Source organism: Neodiprion fabricii, chromosome 4 (genome assembly GCF_021155785.1).
Source record: "Neodiprion fabricii isolate iyNeoFabr1 chromosome 4, iyNeoFabr1.1, whole genome shotgun sequence".
Lineage (NCBI taxonomy): Eukaryota > Metazoa > Arthropoda > Insecta > Hymenoptera > Diprionidae > Neodiprion > Neodiprion fabricii.
This window is the reverse complement of record NC_060242.1, coordinates 14263027-14285457: the sequence shown is the minus strand read 5'-3', so window position 1 is coordinate 14285457 and position 22431 is coordinate 14263027. Positions and strand designations below refer to the sequence as shown.

General features: G+C 39.7%; 1 protein-coding gene across 1 annotated transcript in view; it reads right to left on the bottom strand.

The window, feature by feature from the left end:
- Positions 1-9025: 9025 nt before the first annotated feature.
- Positions 9026-22431, bottom strand: part of LOC124179507 (transmembrane protein 8B-like) — a 380831-nt gene continuing 367425 nt past the window's right edge. The window contains exon 4 of the mRNA XM_046563978.1: positions 9026-13178. Coding sequence (XP_046419934.1) covers positions 11506-13178 — 1673 coding nt within the window. The 3' untranslated portion in view covers positions 9026-11505. The remainder of the gene's footprint in view (positions 13179-22431) is intronic.

The following is a 22431-nucleotide window of genomic DNA, read 5'->3' as shown; positions in this document are numbered from 1 at the left end:
CCCCTCAATTCGACGGAATTCGTAACAGACCTTAACCATCTACTAAAACGCATGGTAAATTTATTCAAGAAATACGCGCTAATCTCCTCGACAGATGAAATAACTTAGCTCACTGGATCTTGGCAGACTGCAAGAGATCACGAGGAGTCGCGGGACGACTAGTCAATAGGAAAATAATCTCCCGAGATCAACTACAACAGCTAGACCCTGAAGTACCGAACGTATTGACACTGCCACATGGCAACCGCCTCATTTACAATCTAGTAACCAAAATACTTCTCTTTAGTACTCCACTACCAAAAAACAAATTAATGAATACTGTTCAAGGCCCTAGTAAACCTAAAGAATCGCTGAGAACAAAACAAAGACGAATTGCTCTCGATTCCAAGACTAGGCTGCGGCTTAGATAAGTTGAACTGGAACCTTGTTAATCGAATGATTCATCACATATTTAAAGACTCCGACATAACGATCACCATTTGTGATTGTCAAAACCCGAGTTATGACTCGACATGTTCTGAATCTGAAGCAGAAGCATCAATACCCAGAATCCCTCCTTTCCCTCTAAATCGTCGGCCTACGCGTCGGACCGGCACTAGGTCAGCTCCAAGACATGCTTCGGTTTCTGCTCCCTCGCGCTACCTAACTGATATCTCGGAGAGTGACTCTGTGACACATGATCCGGAGTTAGCTGTTGAAGACACGGAAAGCGATGCCTCCATTGTACCTATGGCAACGCTACCACCCTCATGCTCACAACGTCGCGACAATCCCGAAGAGCGAAATCCGGACCGCCCCCATATTGACAAGGATAACTTTTGTTGCTTAGATTACTTCATACAAAATCAAAATGACATATTACCAACACCTAACGTAACCGAAACTAATGACGGACTTTTCATCTTGTGCGACATTACTCTCATTTCGTATCAGCTAATTGTCGTTGGACAGAAGGACTATAAAAACAGTTAATAGACGAAAATCTGATAAGCATGGAATCCTTTCAAAACCAGAATCCAGAAATATCTGATGTAATTGAAACTCGGTTGAAAAACAATAAATACATCTTTACCTTCGTAGTGAAACCACGCCAATCAGACCCGGGCAGACTTGCCGACATTTTCTACACGTTAGTTAACTTGAGGATTATCTTGTCCGGACTAGATATTCCATCCATTTCTTTCCCCATGTCAGGACCAGGAGTAGATGATATTCTATGATCTATCTTCAAACAACTTATTCATGACATTTTTGCGGATTCAGACATTCGAGTAACACTTTGTAGAAATACTACAATTATACCAGACGAACGATTACGCGAAGATATGATCAAAGAGTACCACGAGTCACTGATTGTAGGACACCAAGGCGTTACAAAAACTTTCAATAAAATAAGAGAAAAATATTTTTATCCAAATATGAAAAAGCAAATTCAAAATATGATGAGATCTTGCGGCAGTTGCCAGAGGAAAAAACTAGTCAGGATCAAAAAATATGCAGGTTCTTCAAAATTAAACAACTACGAACAACCGCCGATAGACCGCAATCATACGGCTCATTTAGAAGAAGTCACCTTGTAATTACCGAATACATCAAACATTATACCAACGCAGGTAAAGATTGGGATAAATTCATACGTTTCACCATTTTCTGCTATTATACAGCGAAACACGACAGTACGCATTATTCACCTCACCAGTTAATCTACGGCTCGGAAGCTTAACTACCGACAGATACGATACTAGGCAACACATCCACGCATACATACGATACGTTTTTCCTCGATCTAATAGCAAATCTCACAGACGTTCGTAAATGCGCCGCGTTGAACCTGAAACAAGCTAAACAGACAAGTAAAGAACACTACGACACAACGATTAACCCACAACGGTTTGAAGTAGGACAAACTGTCTACCTATTGAACGAAACAAGGTCAAAATTCCGAGATCATCAGAAAAGCCAGTATGTAATCAAACGCATAATAGATGACGTTAACGCCGAAATATACCTCACGCTAAACAAAACTAAAATAGTCCATATTAATAAACTGAAAATGGCACATACATTGTAAAATCCCACACTTACCTCTTCAATAGCAAACTCAGTAGAATATGTCTATCATTACAGGGCCAGTGTAGAAAAAACCTACCACAATGAAACCACAAATTTATCCTCAATTGCAATTCCTCCACTTCCTTCAAACTCACTAGTACTTAAAACCTTACGAAAACCTCATTACAAATAGGCAACTACCATATTTCTACCAAGATATGCTGTTGCGCTACCGCACAGACATAAGTAAAATATATGCTTGTGTACACTATCGCATCAAAATGATTGTAATCACGATCTTATACCCTTAGTTTACAATTAGCCCAAAATATACTTACATTCATGTTGATGTATGTACTATACATTTATATTGTACACACATATATCTATACTGTGTATTGTAACTGACATTGACGAAACAGAATTCAACCTACACGTATGTATCCTAATACCGAGTGAGTGTGTGAGAACCAAGAGTGTTTTTCTGTACAGAGTCGAGTTCAGTCGAAAACAAGATCGCAGGCAAAGCGCCACGAATGTCTGGTATTGTCCTAAATAATCAATTATTAACTCTTAATGTATTTCTATACAATAAATGTAGCAACAGAATTATTGGAGCCTCATTTTTCCCAACCATTCTAACAATTTATAACCGATATCATTGTACGAATAGGTCAAACTCTGTATCTCAAAAAAAAAAAAAAAAAAATTGAAATACTTACAACTCAGCGAATAAAAGAAAACATTGTTGATTAATCTTAAGCATACTGACCCGCTTCCATGCGCATCAACCCTAGGCGCTTAGCTTCAAACAATATTCTGTAACCATACTATTATAACTATATGCCTCACGCTCATACGCAATCCAGAATCTGAACCATACTATCTCAAACATAAACTTACTATCGCAAACACTTATCCTCAAATATCCAACTAATGTTGCTAAACGCATCAATTCATATTCAAACTACATTCATACTGCGACTACATACTTGCAAAGACACACCAATTATTTTTTTCATATATACCCACAACATATTATATTCAGATTATAAATACCATACACTCCCTATAATAAGTAAAATTGTAAAACTAATTTCAGGCACATACTTTGAAATCATGTTCCACTACTGTATATTAGACTGGGCCAAAAAAATTGACTATTTTTTTTTTTGAAAAATATATTGAGAATATCATTCAGTATGGCAAAAAAAAATTTCATGAAATTTTAAGCCCTTAAGGGGTTAGGTGGGTTTCAAAAGCTCAAAATAGGTACATTTTTATGAATTTTTTTTTACGTAATCAACAGAATATTTCATTCCATCAATTTAACACATAAAAGATACATATTTTATAAGTAGTTTGTGAAATTTTCATTGAAAAATATTGAAAATTAAGGCGTGGACATGTCGTCTGCTATGACCCCACAAAAAAAAGTTCTCTCGGCGTAGTCAGGATAACTCATGACAGATTCATCTGAAATGCAAAAACCAAAAATTTTCTGTTAGTAGATGTTTAAAACTCGTACTTGGACGAAGGAAAAAAAAAAAACAAAAATTACATTTTTGGCGGCGTTGAAAACAAAAAACCCTTATTTTGAGTAAAATTTGCACCCTTCATGGCCTTGAAAAATTACTTGGAATAGAAAAAAAAAAAATTCCTTCGTTCAAGTACGAGATAATGTTATTTTGAAGAAGTGTGCAAAATTTGAAAGAGATCGGTTCATAAGTTTTCGAGAAATCGTGACTACCGATTTCAAAAATGTAGTTTCGAGAAAAACGCGATTGAAGATTTACAACCAAAAAACATGTAAATAATCGTACTTACACCGTATAATGATGCAAACCCATGTTTTTTCCACGTGCCATCACCTGACACGGTAACATCTGTCGTATCTTCAACATTATTTTCATCACACGTTAATTTTTTTCCTTGATTTGCAGCAGACAACAAAATTGATTCGGCAACAGTTATGACGCACTCATGTATTTTATCAACATAAAAATTGTACGTTGATGCATTCAAGAATGAGGAACTTATATCCATCAAACCACAGAATTTTTTACATCCGGCAAGTCCTAAGCCTAGTATTCGCATCACAAAAATAAACGAACAATAGCTAAGCAGCTGCCTCGATATATCTGCCTCCATATACCTGCGACACGCTCGGTTATAGCCTGATGGGTGAAACATCCAAAGGCTATATCTCTTAGAATATGACTCGGATCGTTTTGAAATTTTAAAGGAATATTCTCAACATATTCAATTATAAGATAAGCAAAAAAAAAAAAATTCGATTTTTTGAAATTTTGAAACCCACCTAACCCCTTAATATTAACTTTAAGAGGTCTATCATCGCTATTTTTGATTTTTAGTAATAATTTGATGTTTTACGTCAGAACTGTCAAAATATTGAAGTGAAAAAATTTATGTTCACTTATCCCTTTATAAAATTAAATTCCCTACAAAAAAGGTCTGATTATAGATTTTTGTCAGACAAGCCGTTTCCGAGTAATTAAGCTTAATAAATTGATATAATTTATAGAGAATTAATCGAGAATTAATCGAGAATTAATCGAAAAATTATATCAATTTATTAAGCTTAATTACTCGGAAACGGCTTGTCTGACAAAAATCTATAATCAGACCTTTTTTGTAGGGAATTTAATTTTATAAAGGGATAAGTGAACATAAATTTTTTCACTTCAATATTTCGACAGTTCTGACGTAAAACATCAAATTATTACTAAAAATCAAAAATAGCGATGATAGACCTCTTAAAGTTAATATTAAGGGCTAAAAATTTCATGAAATTTTTTTTTTGCCATACTAAATGATATTCTCAATATATTTTTCAAAAAAAAAAATAGTTAATTTTTTTGGCCCAGTCTACTGTATATGACATTTCCACTTTCTTGCTTTCCATATTCGGGACCGTATCTACCGCTATGCTCCCTCCGACGGCGGGGGGTGGGGTGTTACATCCAGCATGCCACTTCTCTCTAATTTTTCCTACTCGGTAACTTTCCCACAGTTCTTACATGAATCTCATGGTCTCCGTCCTGTCCACTTATCTCTACGTAGTCTTACGCTATTCACTATCGCGCTTACTCATCAAATTTTATTCCCAACCTTTAGCATCTTCACACCTTTTCTGCACCCGTACGTTTCAAGTCTCTAGCGACACTCCTATTCTAACTCTCGACAACTCCACATCTGGACTTCTTATATATCTTTCGCACAACACAATTCATTCCTACTGGTTCTCAACTTCTACGCAATAAACATATAATCGATTTATCAAACATACTCCAGTTTTTTTAATCCTCATCCTGATTGCGGTTGACCTGGAACGTAAAAGCGAAGCCAACCAGTTCACTCCTCCCACTCAGGAGTAAACTCTACTCACGGACATAACAATAGTTTATTTTTTTATACCATTGTCGTTCTGGCGTTTATTTGAGTTTCTTTGGTGATTTTCGAAATCGTTGAGATATGGTCGGAAAGGAATTTCGAGGGTGTCGGCGCAATCGTGTGGTATTTGCGAAACGGTGAGCGTTGTTTTATTTCTTGCAATCGAATTTCAAGAGACAATTAATAACGGCTTGCCGAAGTAACAGATGACCATTTTCGAAATACAATGAAGACGTACTCGAGATTCGTTTGCCGTTCTCTGTACTTGATTACCATACTCTGAGTTACGTGTTCGTGATTTGATCTGAATTCATTTACGAAAAATTACGATTAGAATTCTGATTTTGTATTACGTTCGTTTTGTTGTGGATTACGTACAACTAAACTTTCGTTATACGGGGTCAAGTCACGTTTGCAGATTTTGTAGTGTAATTTTCTAGATATTGTAACGGATAATCATGTGTAAGAATTTGGAATAGCGTCTGCGTTATTTCCGATAATACGTTACATTGTGAATTTCGGATATGTTGCGGATACAATTAGTTGGCGTTTAATTAAGTTAAGTTACGATGCGAATTACGATTACGATTCCGATTTGTCAGTCCGACTTTTGAATTGGATTACCCTTTGTTGGATATGGCGATTATCGCCTCTAGTACGATGATTACCATGAGCTTCTGTTTCACGACCTGTGAAACTCAGTAAAATCAACTAGATTTGGTATTAGTTACATGTGGTTGTGCTGTAATTTGTGAATCGTATGACGAGTTGCGTTTAAGTTTTGTTGAGTTAGTTAGCGTTGCTTTAAAAACGCGAATTGATTAGATTAATTACGATAAGTTAGATGTCGATTCTGTTTTGCGAGCGATCACGCCCAGTTAAAACTAATTCTGTTAATTCCTTTGATGATTGCCGCGGCGTTATAAAATCTAATTTTTTTATTATTTTTCTTCTCTGTAACGCTAATACTAGAGAATATACTAATTTTGTTTGATTTTGTTGAATTAGTTGGTCAGGTCGAGTGTCTCTCTCTCTCTTTATTCTGAAATTACCCATCCCTGCTGCACAATACTGAACGAGCCTAGGCGTAGCGATACGACGGAGTAAGATAAGGTTCAAGTAAAAATCGGTGTGGTAATACACCTGATACCCAACTGAAATTGATTGCGTTCGAACATCCGATCAGGGATAATCGCGGGTGCCAAATTATTATACGTATGGATTCGAGGTTGCCGGGTTCTTCACATCAGTAATTGGGCAATAAAATCTAGATCACAACTTATGGCTGATCGCAGTGCAGTCTAGATTCAATTCACTCTAATCTGCAACCCGCTGTGGATACACTTGCGAATAATAACATGAAAGACGCAAGGGGTGGGCACCACCCCACACAGAAAATCAGATGTCATTTAGAGTCAATTGAATATATATTTTCGTATCAAGAGCGTAACGTTTCACACTCTAGTGCGATCCGTTACAGCATTTATTATTATTTATCGAATCGATATTGAAGCAAGGTTCATGGAATTTGAATTTCAGCTTATGTAATCGAATTCGTTTGTAGAAAAGGTGATAAGAAATGGTTCAGAGAAAAATGAAAAAAGTTTTTCTCTGTGTTTGTTTTGACGTCGTCAGTTATATGGACGACGGGGTTTAATTTAATATGCAATATACGAATGTCACAGCAAACAATTCTGTTGGTTCATTTTGGAACGTTGCCTGTCAAAAAATATCAGATTACAGCTTGAAAACATCCGTTCCTTATTTTTCTCACATCAGAAATTGTGGGGAAACATGTCCTAAAAATTTTTGTAACGTATTACTGATTTACAAATATAACTATGCATTCTTCTGAAATATGCTCGCAGGAACTCCTGATAAATTATTTTGGAATGTATTTGAAGTCCAGAAAAATCGATTGTTTAACATAACACACATCGGACTAACATGGATTGTAGGTGCATAGGTATATAGGTAGGAAGATAGTAAGGTTTTGAAAAATAACATATTTCAAAATAATGTAAATAACGATTATCATTTGTAAATAGCTGTATATTTACATACCTATTATACATATTAGAACGTTTAATTTTTACAATACGGTAAGATAAGGTGAGGACCATTAATCCGTTACTATATGATGTAGGGTAGTTTCGGCAAAAGATAAGGTAATGTTGGGCGCCAGACGCAACTGTGCCAATTTTTAGGAAAGAAAAAAACACAATGGAAACAATATAACAAACCCTGTGGCGGTTTTGCACAACTAACAATTAAATAGGATAATAGTCGATGGACGGGGGGGCGGGGGGCACGAGAACACGAACGAAACGTAAGTATTACATTAATAGTATCGAATACATTGATAAATTAGCAATAACTAGCGAAAAAAAAGGTGAACAATTTAACAAGGTATATTGATACGATAAACAAAAAAGCAGATATTAGTGCCGTATGTAATACAATTATTCGATAGTCAACCATCAGCAAGTTGAGAATAATCAGGAATGAATGACTAGCATCCAATAACAATCTAAGATATTATTTGCCATAGTAAAGTTAATACAATAAGCGATAATTAGCAAAGGGGCAATATTTACGGTATTCGCGTACAATAATTATGTGAACGAATTAACGGAACCTAATAACAGGTGAGATAGGTGATTGAGTCAAGCTTGAATAATATATGTTGGTATATAAGAATTCTATAATCAGCAAACGCAGTACGTATTATTGCGACAGTTTAGTCAGATATTGTTGGAGAAAGTTATCGGTATCGACGAGCATTCATGAATTTTGTGCTGCATGAATTGCGAGACTAATTGTAAGAGTTGGAAATTTATGGGAAACTTCATTATTAACAATAACTTATTTTACGTAGAAGTCTAGGTTGCGGTACGTTGGTAATAGAGATGAGTACAATTTTGAAATTTTCAGGTGAGTTGAAAAATTAACGACGGAGCCAGCAATCGGACCTGGTGTCTAGAGATGCTTTACCGGAGACTTACTCCACTAGACCACCTAGCCGCCCTGACTACAGTGTCATTAATTTCTCTCATCACCTGTATTTCGAAAATTGTTTTGTTTTCGTGTGCCGTTGAATATATTTACATTTGAAATTCGTCGCGAAGAGACACATTTTTGACTTGTGTGTGAAGCTTGTTGATATGTGCACACATGTGCTGTATGTGGCTATTAATGTGAATTACATTCACTTAGCCATTTTTGAATGGCGGGCTGTTAATTTTCGCTGATATTAAATACACATATCAAATTTTTTAGCGAGAAAAATTTGCTAGAGAAGATTACACAATGAACTATAGAGAAAGGAATTAACGATAGATTAGCAAATGAGCTATCATAAGATTATTAGCTACGATAGTATTGATGATACTACAAACTAGATTGATCTACGATCAATGTTGCGATATATAGGGTTTTCGAGGTTCCATGGATAACCAAGTCACTCATGTAGAAAAAATATTAACGATAAATCAAGGGATTTACATCAAATATGGTATGATAAAGGTAATTATAAAACACAAAAAGATGCGACGCAAGCGTAAGCGTGATACACGTTACGAGAAATTAAGGTATTAGACAGTGTGATGCGATATTAAGTAAGGAATTGAAATATTAGATAGAAAAAGATTCACAAATGAAGTATGAGAAATGCGATATAGATAACAAAATATAAATGAGGCAAGAGAAAACCACAAGACTGAGTGCTAAAAATGCGAAAGGAATATAAGAAAAATGAGGTCACAATTCTTACTTAAATTAGAGAATCAACTACACTTCAAGTCCAAATATATTAGAATTGCGTTAAAAATCAAAGAAAGCTGGCCAGTCACGGTGTAACGATCTATTTTTATGTGAGTAAATGCGAAGCCGTAAAGAAAGGAGAGAATTACAATTTAAATGGGGATATGGGTTGACGAAATGGAATTCTGAACACACGACCTTATTATATGCATCTGACTAATGAGATTCATCGATTTATTTTTAAAAAAATCTGATGATACACACTAAGGTGTGCGTTAGATAACCCTAGTAACAGGTTCTAACAAAAATTGTTACAATATATTGTTACGTGTGCGGGCTGTTCCCGGAGTCAATGCTTGTGGGAACGTAGTGTTATTGTGAATGTCTTTGTCTCAGATGCTGTAATGAGTAAGAATTAATTAAATGAATAGTACACACTTTGATAGGCTAAGCGTAGGATCAATCTCTAAGAGCTGTTGCAGACTTGGGAATAACCAGAGCTGCTTTGATTGTAGACAAGCGTTTGTCACTGTTGCTCGCTTCAGAAAACAAGGGCTTGAGGCCATTGCTCTCTCTCTCAGAGACAAGGGTTTCTAACCGTTGTTACCTAGTCGGAGACACGATCACAAGCCAGTGCTCCCTTCTATATCGTGGACTCGGGAAAATTGGAGCCACCTCCGTGCTCAGACTTTGGCACAGAAGCCAGAGCTGACAACCTCTGATTAACTAAATACGATAGCTAAACTGCAGACCAAGACGGTAGCCATGGCTGCCGGTCAGGCTGCGTTTTGCCAGGTATTGGTCCCGAACACGGTTTTCACAGCGCCGTCCAACCACCGTGATGAATGCACGCCATCTGTTAATTCTATCCAATATCAACTCTAACCGATAGTGATAACGAACTGAAGTACAGATGTGATGAAATTTTCTAAGAACGAGTCAATTAATCAAAGATTACATTCAGAGAAAATGATACAAAAAATAAGAATCTTCAGAAGAAAAATCATACAAACATTAAAGTAAAATAAAAATAATACAGGATTCGTAGATTCTGCTCCTGTGATCTCAATGTTAAATTTTCCCTAACTCTTCTACCTTTCCATACTCTGCAATTCCAGCTCATTTAAAATTCCGTGCTGTCGTGGACTCTATCGGTTCAAGATTAAAATTTAATTAAAGAATCTAAGCGCTATGCTTGAATACTCAAACCGATACTATTTGATTCTAAGTTCTTGAACATGTTCTAGATGAACAATGTCCCGTAGCAAAATAAAACAGCGCGGCGCTCTGCCTGAGATCTGCTGGCGAGTACCCCTGGTGCACCGTCGCGGTCAGTCTCGCGATTCCATGTCCGTGTCTAGCGAGTCTGCCTCTGCTTCCCGTCTGTATCTTCTAACTCCGTGTGAGTTACGTTCACTAACCTCGATTGTCCTCGGTGTCTGCCGTGCCTTCACCATGTCCGTGTTCCGCAAGTCCGCTGCATTCTGTCAGTGGCCTCTGAATTCGGGTGACGTCGGCTAATCTCGGTGGTTGTCGGTGCCCGTCGTATCTTTACTATGTAGCTAACAGTTATGGGTACTGCTCATAGCTGATCGTTACAACATACGTAGTAATATTTCGATACATGCTTGGCTATGCTCATGTTCATTACTGAGGTGTAATCTAACACTTTTGTATACGATATAAGGCGAATGTTTGGACTACTAGCCTATATTTTATACTTCAATACGTCTAAATGAATGCAACTGCCTGTAAATTGAATGGCATTTAACATTGGATCAGAATGATCCACGATTCGGTTTAAGATCAAATATCTTACCACCTTTAACAAACATTTCATCAAAACTTATTCTAAATAATGGATATCCACTGATAGTGAAGAGATATTACATTGCGTAACAACATTTCCCTCTAGTTGAGATTCTCTTCCCTGTACAATTTGTGCACATAACTTAATGTATTTGCCTCGTCAGTGACCCGAATTTTTGGTATATTTGAGATTTTGAAAGTCTTCGGAACACTTTGAGTTACTTCCAAGTCTAATTCCTTGGTTACTGAAAGTTGGTTCGTTATCCTTCATCCCGATACTTTATTATTTAACCTAAATTTGTAATTCGGAAGTGTATTTATTTGTAAAACTGTTGACTTGGGGTGTAGAAAAACACCCAAGAGTTGAATTCTTTGTTTTGGTTAGACAATATATGTTGCGGTGGTATTCCTCACAGAATTGTAGGAGATACATAAAGCAAATAATGAAATTCTGAATAAAATTTCGTCTCATTTTAAGTGCTTGCGATTAGGCAGCAGTAGCATTACACCGCCAGCCACTGCCATATGCCAAAAGCTGTGCACTAGACTGTAATTCATCTGAGTTTGCAGAAAGGCGTAGCAAATAAGTCCCAAGGTGACCAAACCGATTCCTGCTGGGAAATAGTAATATTGGTAGCACTTGGCCGGATAATGAATCGTGTTTCTTGCCCGACAGCGTTTAATCCAAAAAAAAGCCACTAAGCATGAACCTGTGATCGTGGGCGTCATGAAAACCCAAAGTGCTGTTCTATTGAGTTCCGCACATGTAGCTAGGACGACGGCACCTCCAAGGTCCAAGATGGCCGTTGACCGGGGGGTCAAACCGACCATGGCGACAAGGGTGACCCAGAAGGCAAGGAGCGCTGTGAAGAAGTCACAGAACTGGAGGACGGCAACTCGCATTATGCAGAAGTTGTAAACGCTCTCGCCGGACTCGCAGGCGTGGTAAAAGGTGGAAAAAAACATGACCGCTAAATAAATCAATGCCTCTGCATAATAGGCTCTATGAAGAGCAAAATAGATGGATCCCACGAAGACCAGGTTGCTCAAGGTAAGCATTAGCAGACCTATGAGTACTGATGAATCGTTTTGAACGTACTGATCATCAGTGCAGTCAAACCCTCTATAATCCCGTAGGCAGTGGCATCCAGAAAACACAAAACCTCCATTCATGTAGTGAATACAGCGTCCATGCATTCCGCAGTTTCCTTCTATACATGGCGAAGAGGCCACGCTCATTTCAACTGTACCGGAAGCAGGGATCAGGCAAGGACACATTGTAGAGTTTTCTTGACAGGTCTCGGGACAGGTGCAGTTCATAGAACGCAAAAAAGCTCTCAGGCTTAGGTACCATAAGCCAGGTTCCGGAAAGGGTATATGGACGTAGATAGGGCCGGGATCAGTCTTTGAGGTTACAAGGACTGGAAGCTTGGACTCCATAATATTCGAAAAACAGCGTCCAGTCTCCGGAGAGATGTCCTGTAATGTTCCAAGGTGGACACAACCGAAGACTGTAAAATTTTCTGGCTCAGACTTTCCTTTGTCCTTTAGCCTAAGAGCGACGGTTAGAGTTCCACCGGTATCACTGATCGAATTTATCTCGAAGGAGAAAACACTGGTTGAAGTCGTAGTCAGCTGCACGGATGAGGATTTCGTCTGGTTGTCTACAAGGTATTCGTAGTCAAATAGGAAAAAATCTGGGTACGATTTTCTGGTCAATCTGACCACGGTAGCATCAGAAAAACGTTGGACACTGTTGTTGAGAACGACAGAGACGTCAGTGGAAGAACCAGATAGAAGACGGACTGTGATGTAGTGAAAGGCGTTTGTCCAAACCTTGAAGGGAACTGACACCGCCGTTGATGAATTCAAAGTTGTTTGAGCGAGCTCAGTGCCTTTAGATGAAATATAGGAGTTGGCCGTTACGTTTACCTCGACTTCCGAAGATACCCCAGATGAGGAAAAAATAGTGATACTTGACTCAATTACGTTGTTTGGCATTAGAAATCGTACTCTCGATAAATCCCCGATGCTTGCTAAGCGTATATTTGGTTGCCTGGCATTCACAGCCAGCTGTAGGCTTGCTTCACGCTCCACATCGACTTCCGCGTCGAGAATAGTCTCACAGGACGCGCTGATCCCTGGAATCAAATATTGTTTACGTCAGGACACGATACATGGTTACTAAAAACTTATGTTGGGTAGACTAGGGTCAATTGTAACCGGGGTCAGTAGTGGTGATTCAGATCTAGCAGTTGGCATTACTCGCAGCCTTTCTCGTCCCCCGTCCCCCCGCACCTCCCCCCCTCCGTTCTCTCACTCTTTCTCTCTTTCTCTCTTGTGATAGCCGTAATTGTCAATCAGTTGACTGTAATGAAATAGTAATTATTCGATGTAATGAATAGAAGAAAGACTACCTCTGCAATTGAGGGAAGGAAGGTTTAGGTTTAGGTTCTGGTTAACCAAAGAAGCCCTGTGCTATTATGTTGAGCGAATTTTCACGGATTTGGTCTTACTCGGAGATTTTGAAGTACCGTCACTGCGTATACCGTGTCTCACGGCCTGAGGCAGTTTTTAATTACCGTTGCCGTCTTCGTACTATAGAGTGGGGCGTATGCTTTGCCAAGCGTGTCATGCCCGTTATTGTTTTGAATGCGATATCTCCCTATCTTCTACCAGGGGTTTCAACCATGGCTGTCCATCAAACTCGGGATCCTCAAATATCAGTAATAATACAGTGCCATACACCTAATTTGTCTCACTCTTGCTGAGATCTGTTCTAATTGAGTCGATTTGTAGCTGCGTCAGATAAGAAAACAAACACTTTACAAAAAATAAGGTGCATACCGTATATCAAATGTTTTATAACAAACAGAATAATTCATGACTTTCGACTTATAAAAATGATCAATATAAGGAAAAAGAATAAAAAATTAAGAACTATGAAGAATTAATTTCTAAGTTGAAACTCATTTCATTTTTCTTTCCATTGGATTTGGTTTAACGCTTATTCACTGCTATTAGGTAACTACGAAATCAATTTGAATAAATTCTGAGAAAAGGGTGTTTGAACACAGTTTCTTCATCTTTTGAGTTTTATCTAATGGATTAATGAATTAACATTATCGAACTTCTAATTTCTCCTTCGATTCAATATGGCATTTTGCTCAAATTGATCCTCAACTATCGCATAATTCAGGTCCGCTCTATGCCATGACACTACAGCTAATTGCAAGCCAGCCAGCCTTATATAGTCGAAATCCCGATTGAACCGGAACGTGTTGACGCGTTGCGTACCTCGTCGGACGTATGTACGGGATTATCTTATGGTCAAGTTAGATCTTTAGCCGCATCTCTGTCCGTGTACCAGGCTGTCTTCGTCGTATATGTGTGCTGATCGCACTAGTACGTTACAGTACAATCTCTAAGCAGGAGTATTTTACATGTTGCAACTGACCCCTGTCAAAGCTGACCCCGGTCCACCCTATCCATCTAAAACTTAGTAACTGCGCTAATGGGTATGGGTTCAATGACAATTTTAGACTTTGAATGTTACTTCAATCTTTATTTAATAACGCGTCGTCCAGATATGGTGAGGCTCAGCCAGTTCGACAATACACACTGGAGAGCCATGCGCACGCATGCGCCTCACTGCGTGGTCTTACAAGTAGAAACTATATCACAATTCTTCCCTTTTAGGTAAAGAAACATATTTCGCGTTTGTCATAACTCAACTGGAGAAGAAAAAATCTAAAACAGGAATCCTTTGGTGAACATAGTGTGACAGGTACATGACGACACCTGCCAGAATAAAGGCCAAGCCAAAACAAATATGACAACCACGAGACATACTTGACCAATTTCCGGAGAGTCCCCAGAAAGGACTCCCCGAGAAGACGCCGAGGCGATGAGTCACCATAAATAAATACCTCGTGGCCACGTGCCTTGTTTAAATTTTCCAAATTCAATTTACGTACTAAGTTTCAATTATCATTGTCTATGTGACCTCGAATTAATTAACTAAGGAACAAATCTTCATATAACATCTGTGAAGTCTGTAGACACATTAAATATCAACGACGAAAAAGCCAATCTACGGAGCGTGTGGCCAATCATCGAGGATCTCTATCTGCCTTTTTTACGAACGGTAGTCGTACTGTGTCACCGTTCGTAATGATTATCAGCGTTTTGAAGTTAAGTAAACCATTGTAAAATAACTTCACACTTCATTTTGATGTACTGGAAAATTCTGTTAATTTCGCTTCACACCTTTTGTTTAATTTCGAATCACTTCAACAGAGTTTCCACCTAGTAGTTTTTTTCGAGTCACCTATTTCATACCTTCTATGTAAAACAACACAAGCGACGTAATCAACTTGGGGGCTTATTGGCGTATTTTAACGTGTCTGTATAAATGGATGAGTGAATGAGTAGTTGAAAATAGGTATCCGGCATCATTAAGAGATCATCTTCTTGGATAGTGAAACATGATCGAAATAAAAAAAAAATAAAAATTGTAATACTCAGTAAAATGTGCCTGGTATTCTTTTTGTGAAAATAAATTTCATCTTCACTTGTAGTGTAAATTTCCAATTATTCGCCCTTCAATTATTAAAATATTAACATGGCCACTTGGCATTAAAGAAACCGTTACAATAGTTTTTTTCATAAGAAATCTTGAGCTTACTTTAAACCGTTAGGTTTGGTGGATCGAATGAAGCTCAATATCTCGGATGAATAAACTCTGTTTCATCTGCATTCGTGGCACGTTGTTAAGGTGGTCACATTTTATACGAGGAGTGAGAAAGAGAACAGGTACTGTACGTATGTAAGTACTGCGTAACGCAGTGCACTTCTTAATTAAACCCAGCTTAATCCAAAATATTTACGGTATCGTTTTCAACATCAACAAACTAAAAGAATTTTTGCCCTTCTTCCAGTGCTTGATAAATCTCTCGCGACTAGAAACTGTAAGATAATGATTTGAGTTTACTTCTCTGTCCCCCCTTTTTTCTTAAATTATGTTTTCATCAAACGCTTGGACCTCCGCACTGTCGAGGGCGGCTGTACGCACATAATTTGCTTTAGGTTTTTCGGAGAGTTTACAGCTACCTTAATTCGTATGATCTGATCCAGATACCTTTTCCAAATTTTTCCAGGGAAAATTTCTACTTTGACAATAAGCGTGACTGGAGACAGCTGTTTCATTATTATTGCTTGTACTCGCTTTTCGCTACGTACCTGATGATCGTTGATCCAATTGTATTGCCTGTTTCTATATCTACAGCATGTGACCCTGAATCATGTTGTTTTCGCGTCGCTTGGTATATTTAACCATGTCTTGAATGTTGGGTCTCAGTAAATCGATTCGTATCCTCAATTTGCGTCTGAACATAAGCCAAGGTTATGGACCGTACGCTGTGGTACAATGTGGTGTTGTTCGGCGGTCGGTCAGAAACAGATAAATCGCTTGCAACAGAGTCCTACCGTGCTTCGTTATTTTCTTAACTTCCGCTTTGAAGGTGACGACAAAATTTTCAGCAGCACAATTTATTGCGAAATGATAAGCTGGTGAAAAAATGGGCTTAATTGCATTTGATTTAGTGTAAGTATACTGCAAACTCCTCACTAGCATACTGTGGACCATTGTCCGTAACGAGATATTTAGATCACATGAAACGCGCGAAATAATTTATCATTTCAGACGATTTTGTATTTGCACTGATATCCGCAGCTCCTACGCACTTCGAGTGAATGTCCATCACTGTTATGAACGTATAGCTGTCGAATGACAGAACATTGCTATTTTATCTTAATCAAGGCTGCTTAGGCCACGGCCAAGGAGTCAAAGGCATCTTTGCAAGTTTTTGCCAACCCACGAAGCATATTTAGCATGTACTTCCTGTCACTTTGATATCTCAGTCTTTTGTGGGCCAACATACGTAGGACGTAGCTGCCTTTTTCATTTTTGTCGTACCCATATGCGATGCGTGAAATTGTCGTGAAATTGATTCTCCTAACTTTTCTGGTACTACTGGTCGGCAACCTCTGAACAATCCATACTTGTCTATTGAAAGGTCGGTCTTTATTCCACAACACGCTTTTTCGAATTCGGCAGTTTTTTTTCGAATTTGGATTGAAGCTGCGGTGGCCAACCTTTCTTCACATACGGGAGTATATTGCAGATTTGCCGATCTTTCTTTGATAGTTTCACAAGGACTGGAAAATTGACCGTGTCAAGCTCGTTGTTATATGATACATCGGCGTAAGCTTGTTTTCAAACTCTCTCTCTCTCTCTCTCTCTCTCTCCCTCCCGCCCTCCATCCCTCCCACCCTCCCGCCCTCCTTCCTCCCTCTGTTTACTGTAAGTAGGAACAGACGCCTAATTAAATTGCTCCTGTCATTTGGGCTTCATTCTGCTGCGCTCTGCCTTCGGGCGTTTTTGTTTCAGTACAAAAGCACGCTAAATTTTGCTTTTTATCAACTGAGACAATAATCCAATTGGGATATAACTGATAAAAAGCAGATAATCAGTAAAAGATTCGGTGATTTTTCCCTGTCACGTTCGCGATCTTCTTTCCTCGCCGAGCCATTGCTTGTCTTCGTGAATTTTAGTTTACTGCACATGCGCACCAGATCACACAAAGGAACATAGGGGCCGCACGCACGCATTTAAAAATACATTTTTGACAATGATCGACTCTCGCGAAGACATAACGAAATTACAAAAATTCTTATATCTAAAAAATTGCCTAGAGGGTGACGCGTTAAACAAAATTCTCCTTTACAACGTGAGCGAAGAAAATTACGGGACGGCATGGAAGTTACTTCTAGATTCGTATGACAAGACTCGAATTTTGATCGTAAAACATCTCGACGCGATCCTCGAGATGCCTGCGGTAAAAAGGGCGACGCATAAAGATTTAGCGCGACTCGTCGACGACATGCGCCAACACGTGAACATGCTCGCGTCATTGGACGTGACACCAGATGAACACTTGTTAGTCCGGATAATCGAACGCGCGTTACCCAACAATATTCGGGTCAAGTGGGAAGAGACGCTCAATCTCGACACCTCGCTAACGCTCGAGCAAATTTACAAATTCGTCTCCGAGACCGCGTTTCGTTTATATACGCTCGAACAAGATGTATCGCGTTCCAAAACAGGGACCAATTACAAACGACCGCTTCCGAATTATAAAGATCAGAGCGGAGTCAAGACTCGACGCGGAGAAAATGGCGCGCGTGCGTTAGCGATAGGCACGTCAGCAAAGTGCGTAGTGTGTAAACGGGAGAGTCATCCCACATACCAGTGTCGCGAATTTCAAAAAATGACGGTTCACCAACGGTGGAATTTCGTCAAGGGTTCATCGCTGTGTAAAAATTGCCTGCGCTCGCACCGCGGAAAATGCACTTCGACGCATTGCAAAAACTGATCCAGGTTACACCACACTCTTTTGCACAACGAATCTCCTGCTGCATCCACCCACGCGACCCAAGAAACGATACAATCGGATACACCTAAGTCGACAACAAAGGTAAATTTAACATGTAGCAAAATGATTACACACAGCTTCACGTCAAGGGCGTTACAGTCGCAGTTAATGCTGAGCGCTCAAATACGCGTCAAAGACTCACGCGGTCAATACCTAAAACGTCGCGCTTTATTAGACACTTGTGCGACAGCGCATTTTATCACGGAGGATCTTGTGAGAGAATTAAAACTACCGATACGCGCGTGCACGATCACGGTAGGAATGATCGACGACGCAAATACAATTTCTAAAGGCGCGGTCGAATGTACATTTTATTCGATACACGATAATTTCAACAAAACTCTCCCGTTTCTGGTCATACCGAAAATAGCTGATAACGTACCAAACGAAATCTTTCCTCGCGAATCAATCGGCTTACCGCGGAATGTAAAATTGGCCGATCCGCAATTCCATTTGCCTGGAAGGATCGACATCCTCATCGGGTCAGGGACAACGTTGTCATTATTATCGATCGGACAATGTGATTTGTCCCGCGACGGCTGCGATCTCGTCTTACAGAAAACTCAGCTCGGCTGGGCCGTTGCCGGCGGAAAATCAAACACCACGGTCGGGAAACGAACGTCGTGCCAACTGACCGAATTAAAGGAAACAATAGAAAAATTCTGGTTGCTCGATGATGCAAACGCTAGTCAAAGAAAATTATCGGAAAATACAAGCTGTGAAACTCATTTCATTCGAAACGTCACTCGCGAACCGTCGGGACGGTACGTCGTTCGTCTGCCGTTCCGCAGCGCCGATCGAGACCTCGGTGATTCGCGATCTATGGCTTTGCGACGATTTGCTGGCTTGCAAAAAAGGCTTAACGCGGACCCGGTCCTTAAAGCGGAATATCATCGCGTTATGAATGAGTACATAGAACTAGGCCATATGTCACTCGTTGTCGACGAATCACTACCCGGTTATTATCTCCCACACCACGCGGTCATAAAGGCGACAAGGGCTACGACGCAGACCCGAGTTGTCTTCGATGCGTCCGCCAAAACAAGCATGGGAGTGTCGCTTAACGATACGCTGATGGTCGGCCCGACTATTCAATTGAAACTAATCGAGCATCTTTTACGATTTCGCAGTTATAAATTTGTGATTACCGCGGACATCGCGAAAATGTACCGACAAATTTGGATCGCCCCTAGCGATCGTCGGTACCAACGAGTTTTTTGGCTCCAACAGGAAAGAATTCGCGTATTCGAACTAAACACCGTAACGTTCGGCGTGTCGTCAGCTCCGTTTCTTGCGATACGAACCGTACAAAAACTTGCAAGCGATGAGAGCGCGGATTATCCTAAGGGGGCCGAGGTTTTAATGCGCGACTTATACGTCGACGATTTGTTATCAGGGTCAAACACCTTTGAGGAAATCGTACAAATTCGGGACGAAGTGATCGAAATATTGAAGCGTGGTGGATTCGACATTCGACAATGGGCGTCAAATCACCCGCAGGCCCTAAATAATTTGAGCAAAAAAACGAGTTTTCGCGTGTACAAGACAATTTTCTGGTCAGACTCAACAATAGTTTTACAATGGCTAAACAAACATCCGAGCGTCCTAAAGGTGTTTGAAGCACATCGCGTCGCAGAGATACAGGAAGTCAGTAAAGACGCGGAGTGGCGGCACATCCGGACTGATCAGAATCCGGCAGACGCGTTGTCGCGAGGTCAATTTCCACGGGAATTTTTAAATAACGACTCGTGGTTTCGGGGGCCTGCGTGACTAGCTCAGCCCGAATCCGTTTGGCCGCAAGTCGCGGTAACGCCTCAGAAGGATTTACCGGGGATTAAAAAATCATTGTGCATGTTCTCGCAATCGCAATCGGAAGAAATTTTCAAAAATTTCTCGTCATACACACGATTGATTCGTGTCGTCGCGTACTGCTTACGTTTCTCACCCAACAATAATGTCAAGGGCGCTTTGACAATCAAGGAAATTGAGGAGGCCGAGTATCGCGTTATTCAATTAATCCAACAAGCGCACTTTCAAGACGAAATCGATCGTCTTTTATCCGAAGAAAGGGTGAAATGCGCAAAACTCGGATCTCTGAATCCGCGGGTCGACGAGAGAGGCTTGATTCGCGTCGGTGGTCGTATAAATAAGGCCGATATCTCGCTCGATCAAAGAAATCCGATCCTTCTTCCGTCGCGACATCACGTAACCGACCTTTTGATTCGTCACATGCACGAAAAATTCTTTCACACTGGGATCCAATCGACATTATGTAGTATCCGGCAAAGATTCTGGATACTAGACGGCAGAAATCAAATACGTAAAGTCGTGCGACGTTGCGTGCGATGCATCCGGTTTCGGGCTAAACCAGAGACGTACAAGATGGCCGACTTGCCAAAATCTAGAGTAGACAATGCACCACCGTTCTACCACACGGGAGTAGATTATTTCGGTCCGATACTCGCAAAAGAAAAGAAACATCGGAATCGGAGCAGCATTAAAGTCTACGGCTGTGTATTTATTTGCATGTCGACTAAAGCTATTCATATCGAGATCGCAAGCGATCTGTCAACAAACGCGTTCATAACGGCTTTACGACGATTCGTCAGTCGTCGGGGCATTCCGGGCCATATGTATTCGGACAATGGGACGAATTTCGTCGGCGCGAACAGTCAACTTCGTGAATTTTACGCTGTCAGAGAGTCCGAAGACTTCCGTTCTCAACTGTACGAATTTGCGTCGACCAGAAAAATTGAGTGGCATTTCAATCCGCCCCTCTCACCTCATTTCGGGGGTATATGGGAGGCGGCTGTAAAATCGTGTAAACACCATCTTAAGGGGTATGGCCACTGTAAATTTTTTGAAAAATCGATTTTTTTTTTATTGGCTTCAAAAATAGTTTAAACCCTCTAGAATAAGGAAAAAAAGGTCCCGTGCGAGAGAAATTTTTTTTTGGCCCCCAAATCATCTTCAAGCGGAAAAACTGTCCTAGATATCGCGATGGATATCGCTGTTTGCACATTCAATGGCGGCCTTACCAACGTCTTGCAAATATTCAAGATATACATACAAGATATTCACATACAACAGCACAAGAAAACAAATTTGAACTAACTGGTGATAAGAGGAATTAACGACATCAGAGTCAGGGCGGCTAGGTGGTCTAGTGGAGTAAGGCTCCGGTAAAGCATCGCTAGATACCAGGTTCGATTCCTGGCTCCGTCGTTAATTTTTCGAATTTACCAGTTTTTCAAATTTATATCTTGAAATATTCAAGATGTTGGAGGTGGAAATTGGTGTACAGTTATATAATTTCTGCATCGAAGCCGACGCCAAACGCATTACGCACGCGGAGACATATCTGAGCGACGCGGAAAAAAGTGCGCGTGCGCTCCAAAAATCTACCAGGAAAGACGAAGAAGACGAAAATTTGGCCATCGAAGGACAAATGTATGGTGCTGGGATTGCAGACTAACGGTAAAATTTTTTTTTACCTCCTTTTTTTTATTTTTTCCAATAAAAAACTATTCGCAAAACTTTAAACGCGTTTTTCTCGAAACACGGTTTTTCAAAATGGCACGCAGCATCACTCGGACAATTTTCATTTTTTTTACTTGAAATTTTGACCAGATGTGAACATTAACATTATCTTGAGAATGTCGATCGGGATTTTCAATAACTTTATTTATTGATTTTTTATTAACAAAAAACTAGCCATTTTTTCGTCAAAAATCAATTTTTTTTTTCAAACGCACGCCAAATCCACAAAAATTGATAATTTTCAAAATCCGATCGACATTCTCTAGCTATAACCCTCTAGATTGATGGTTTTTTTTTTTTTTGTTCTAGATTCAAAAGTGCACCAGTGGTGCTGCGTGCCGCGGAGCCCTGCAAGCAA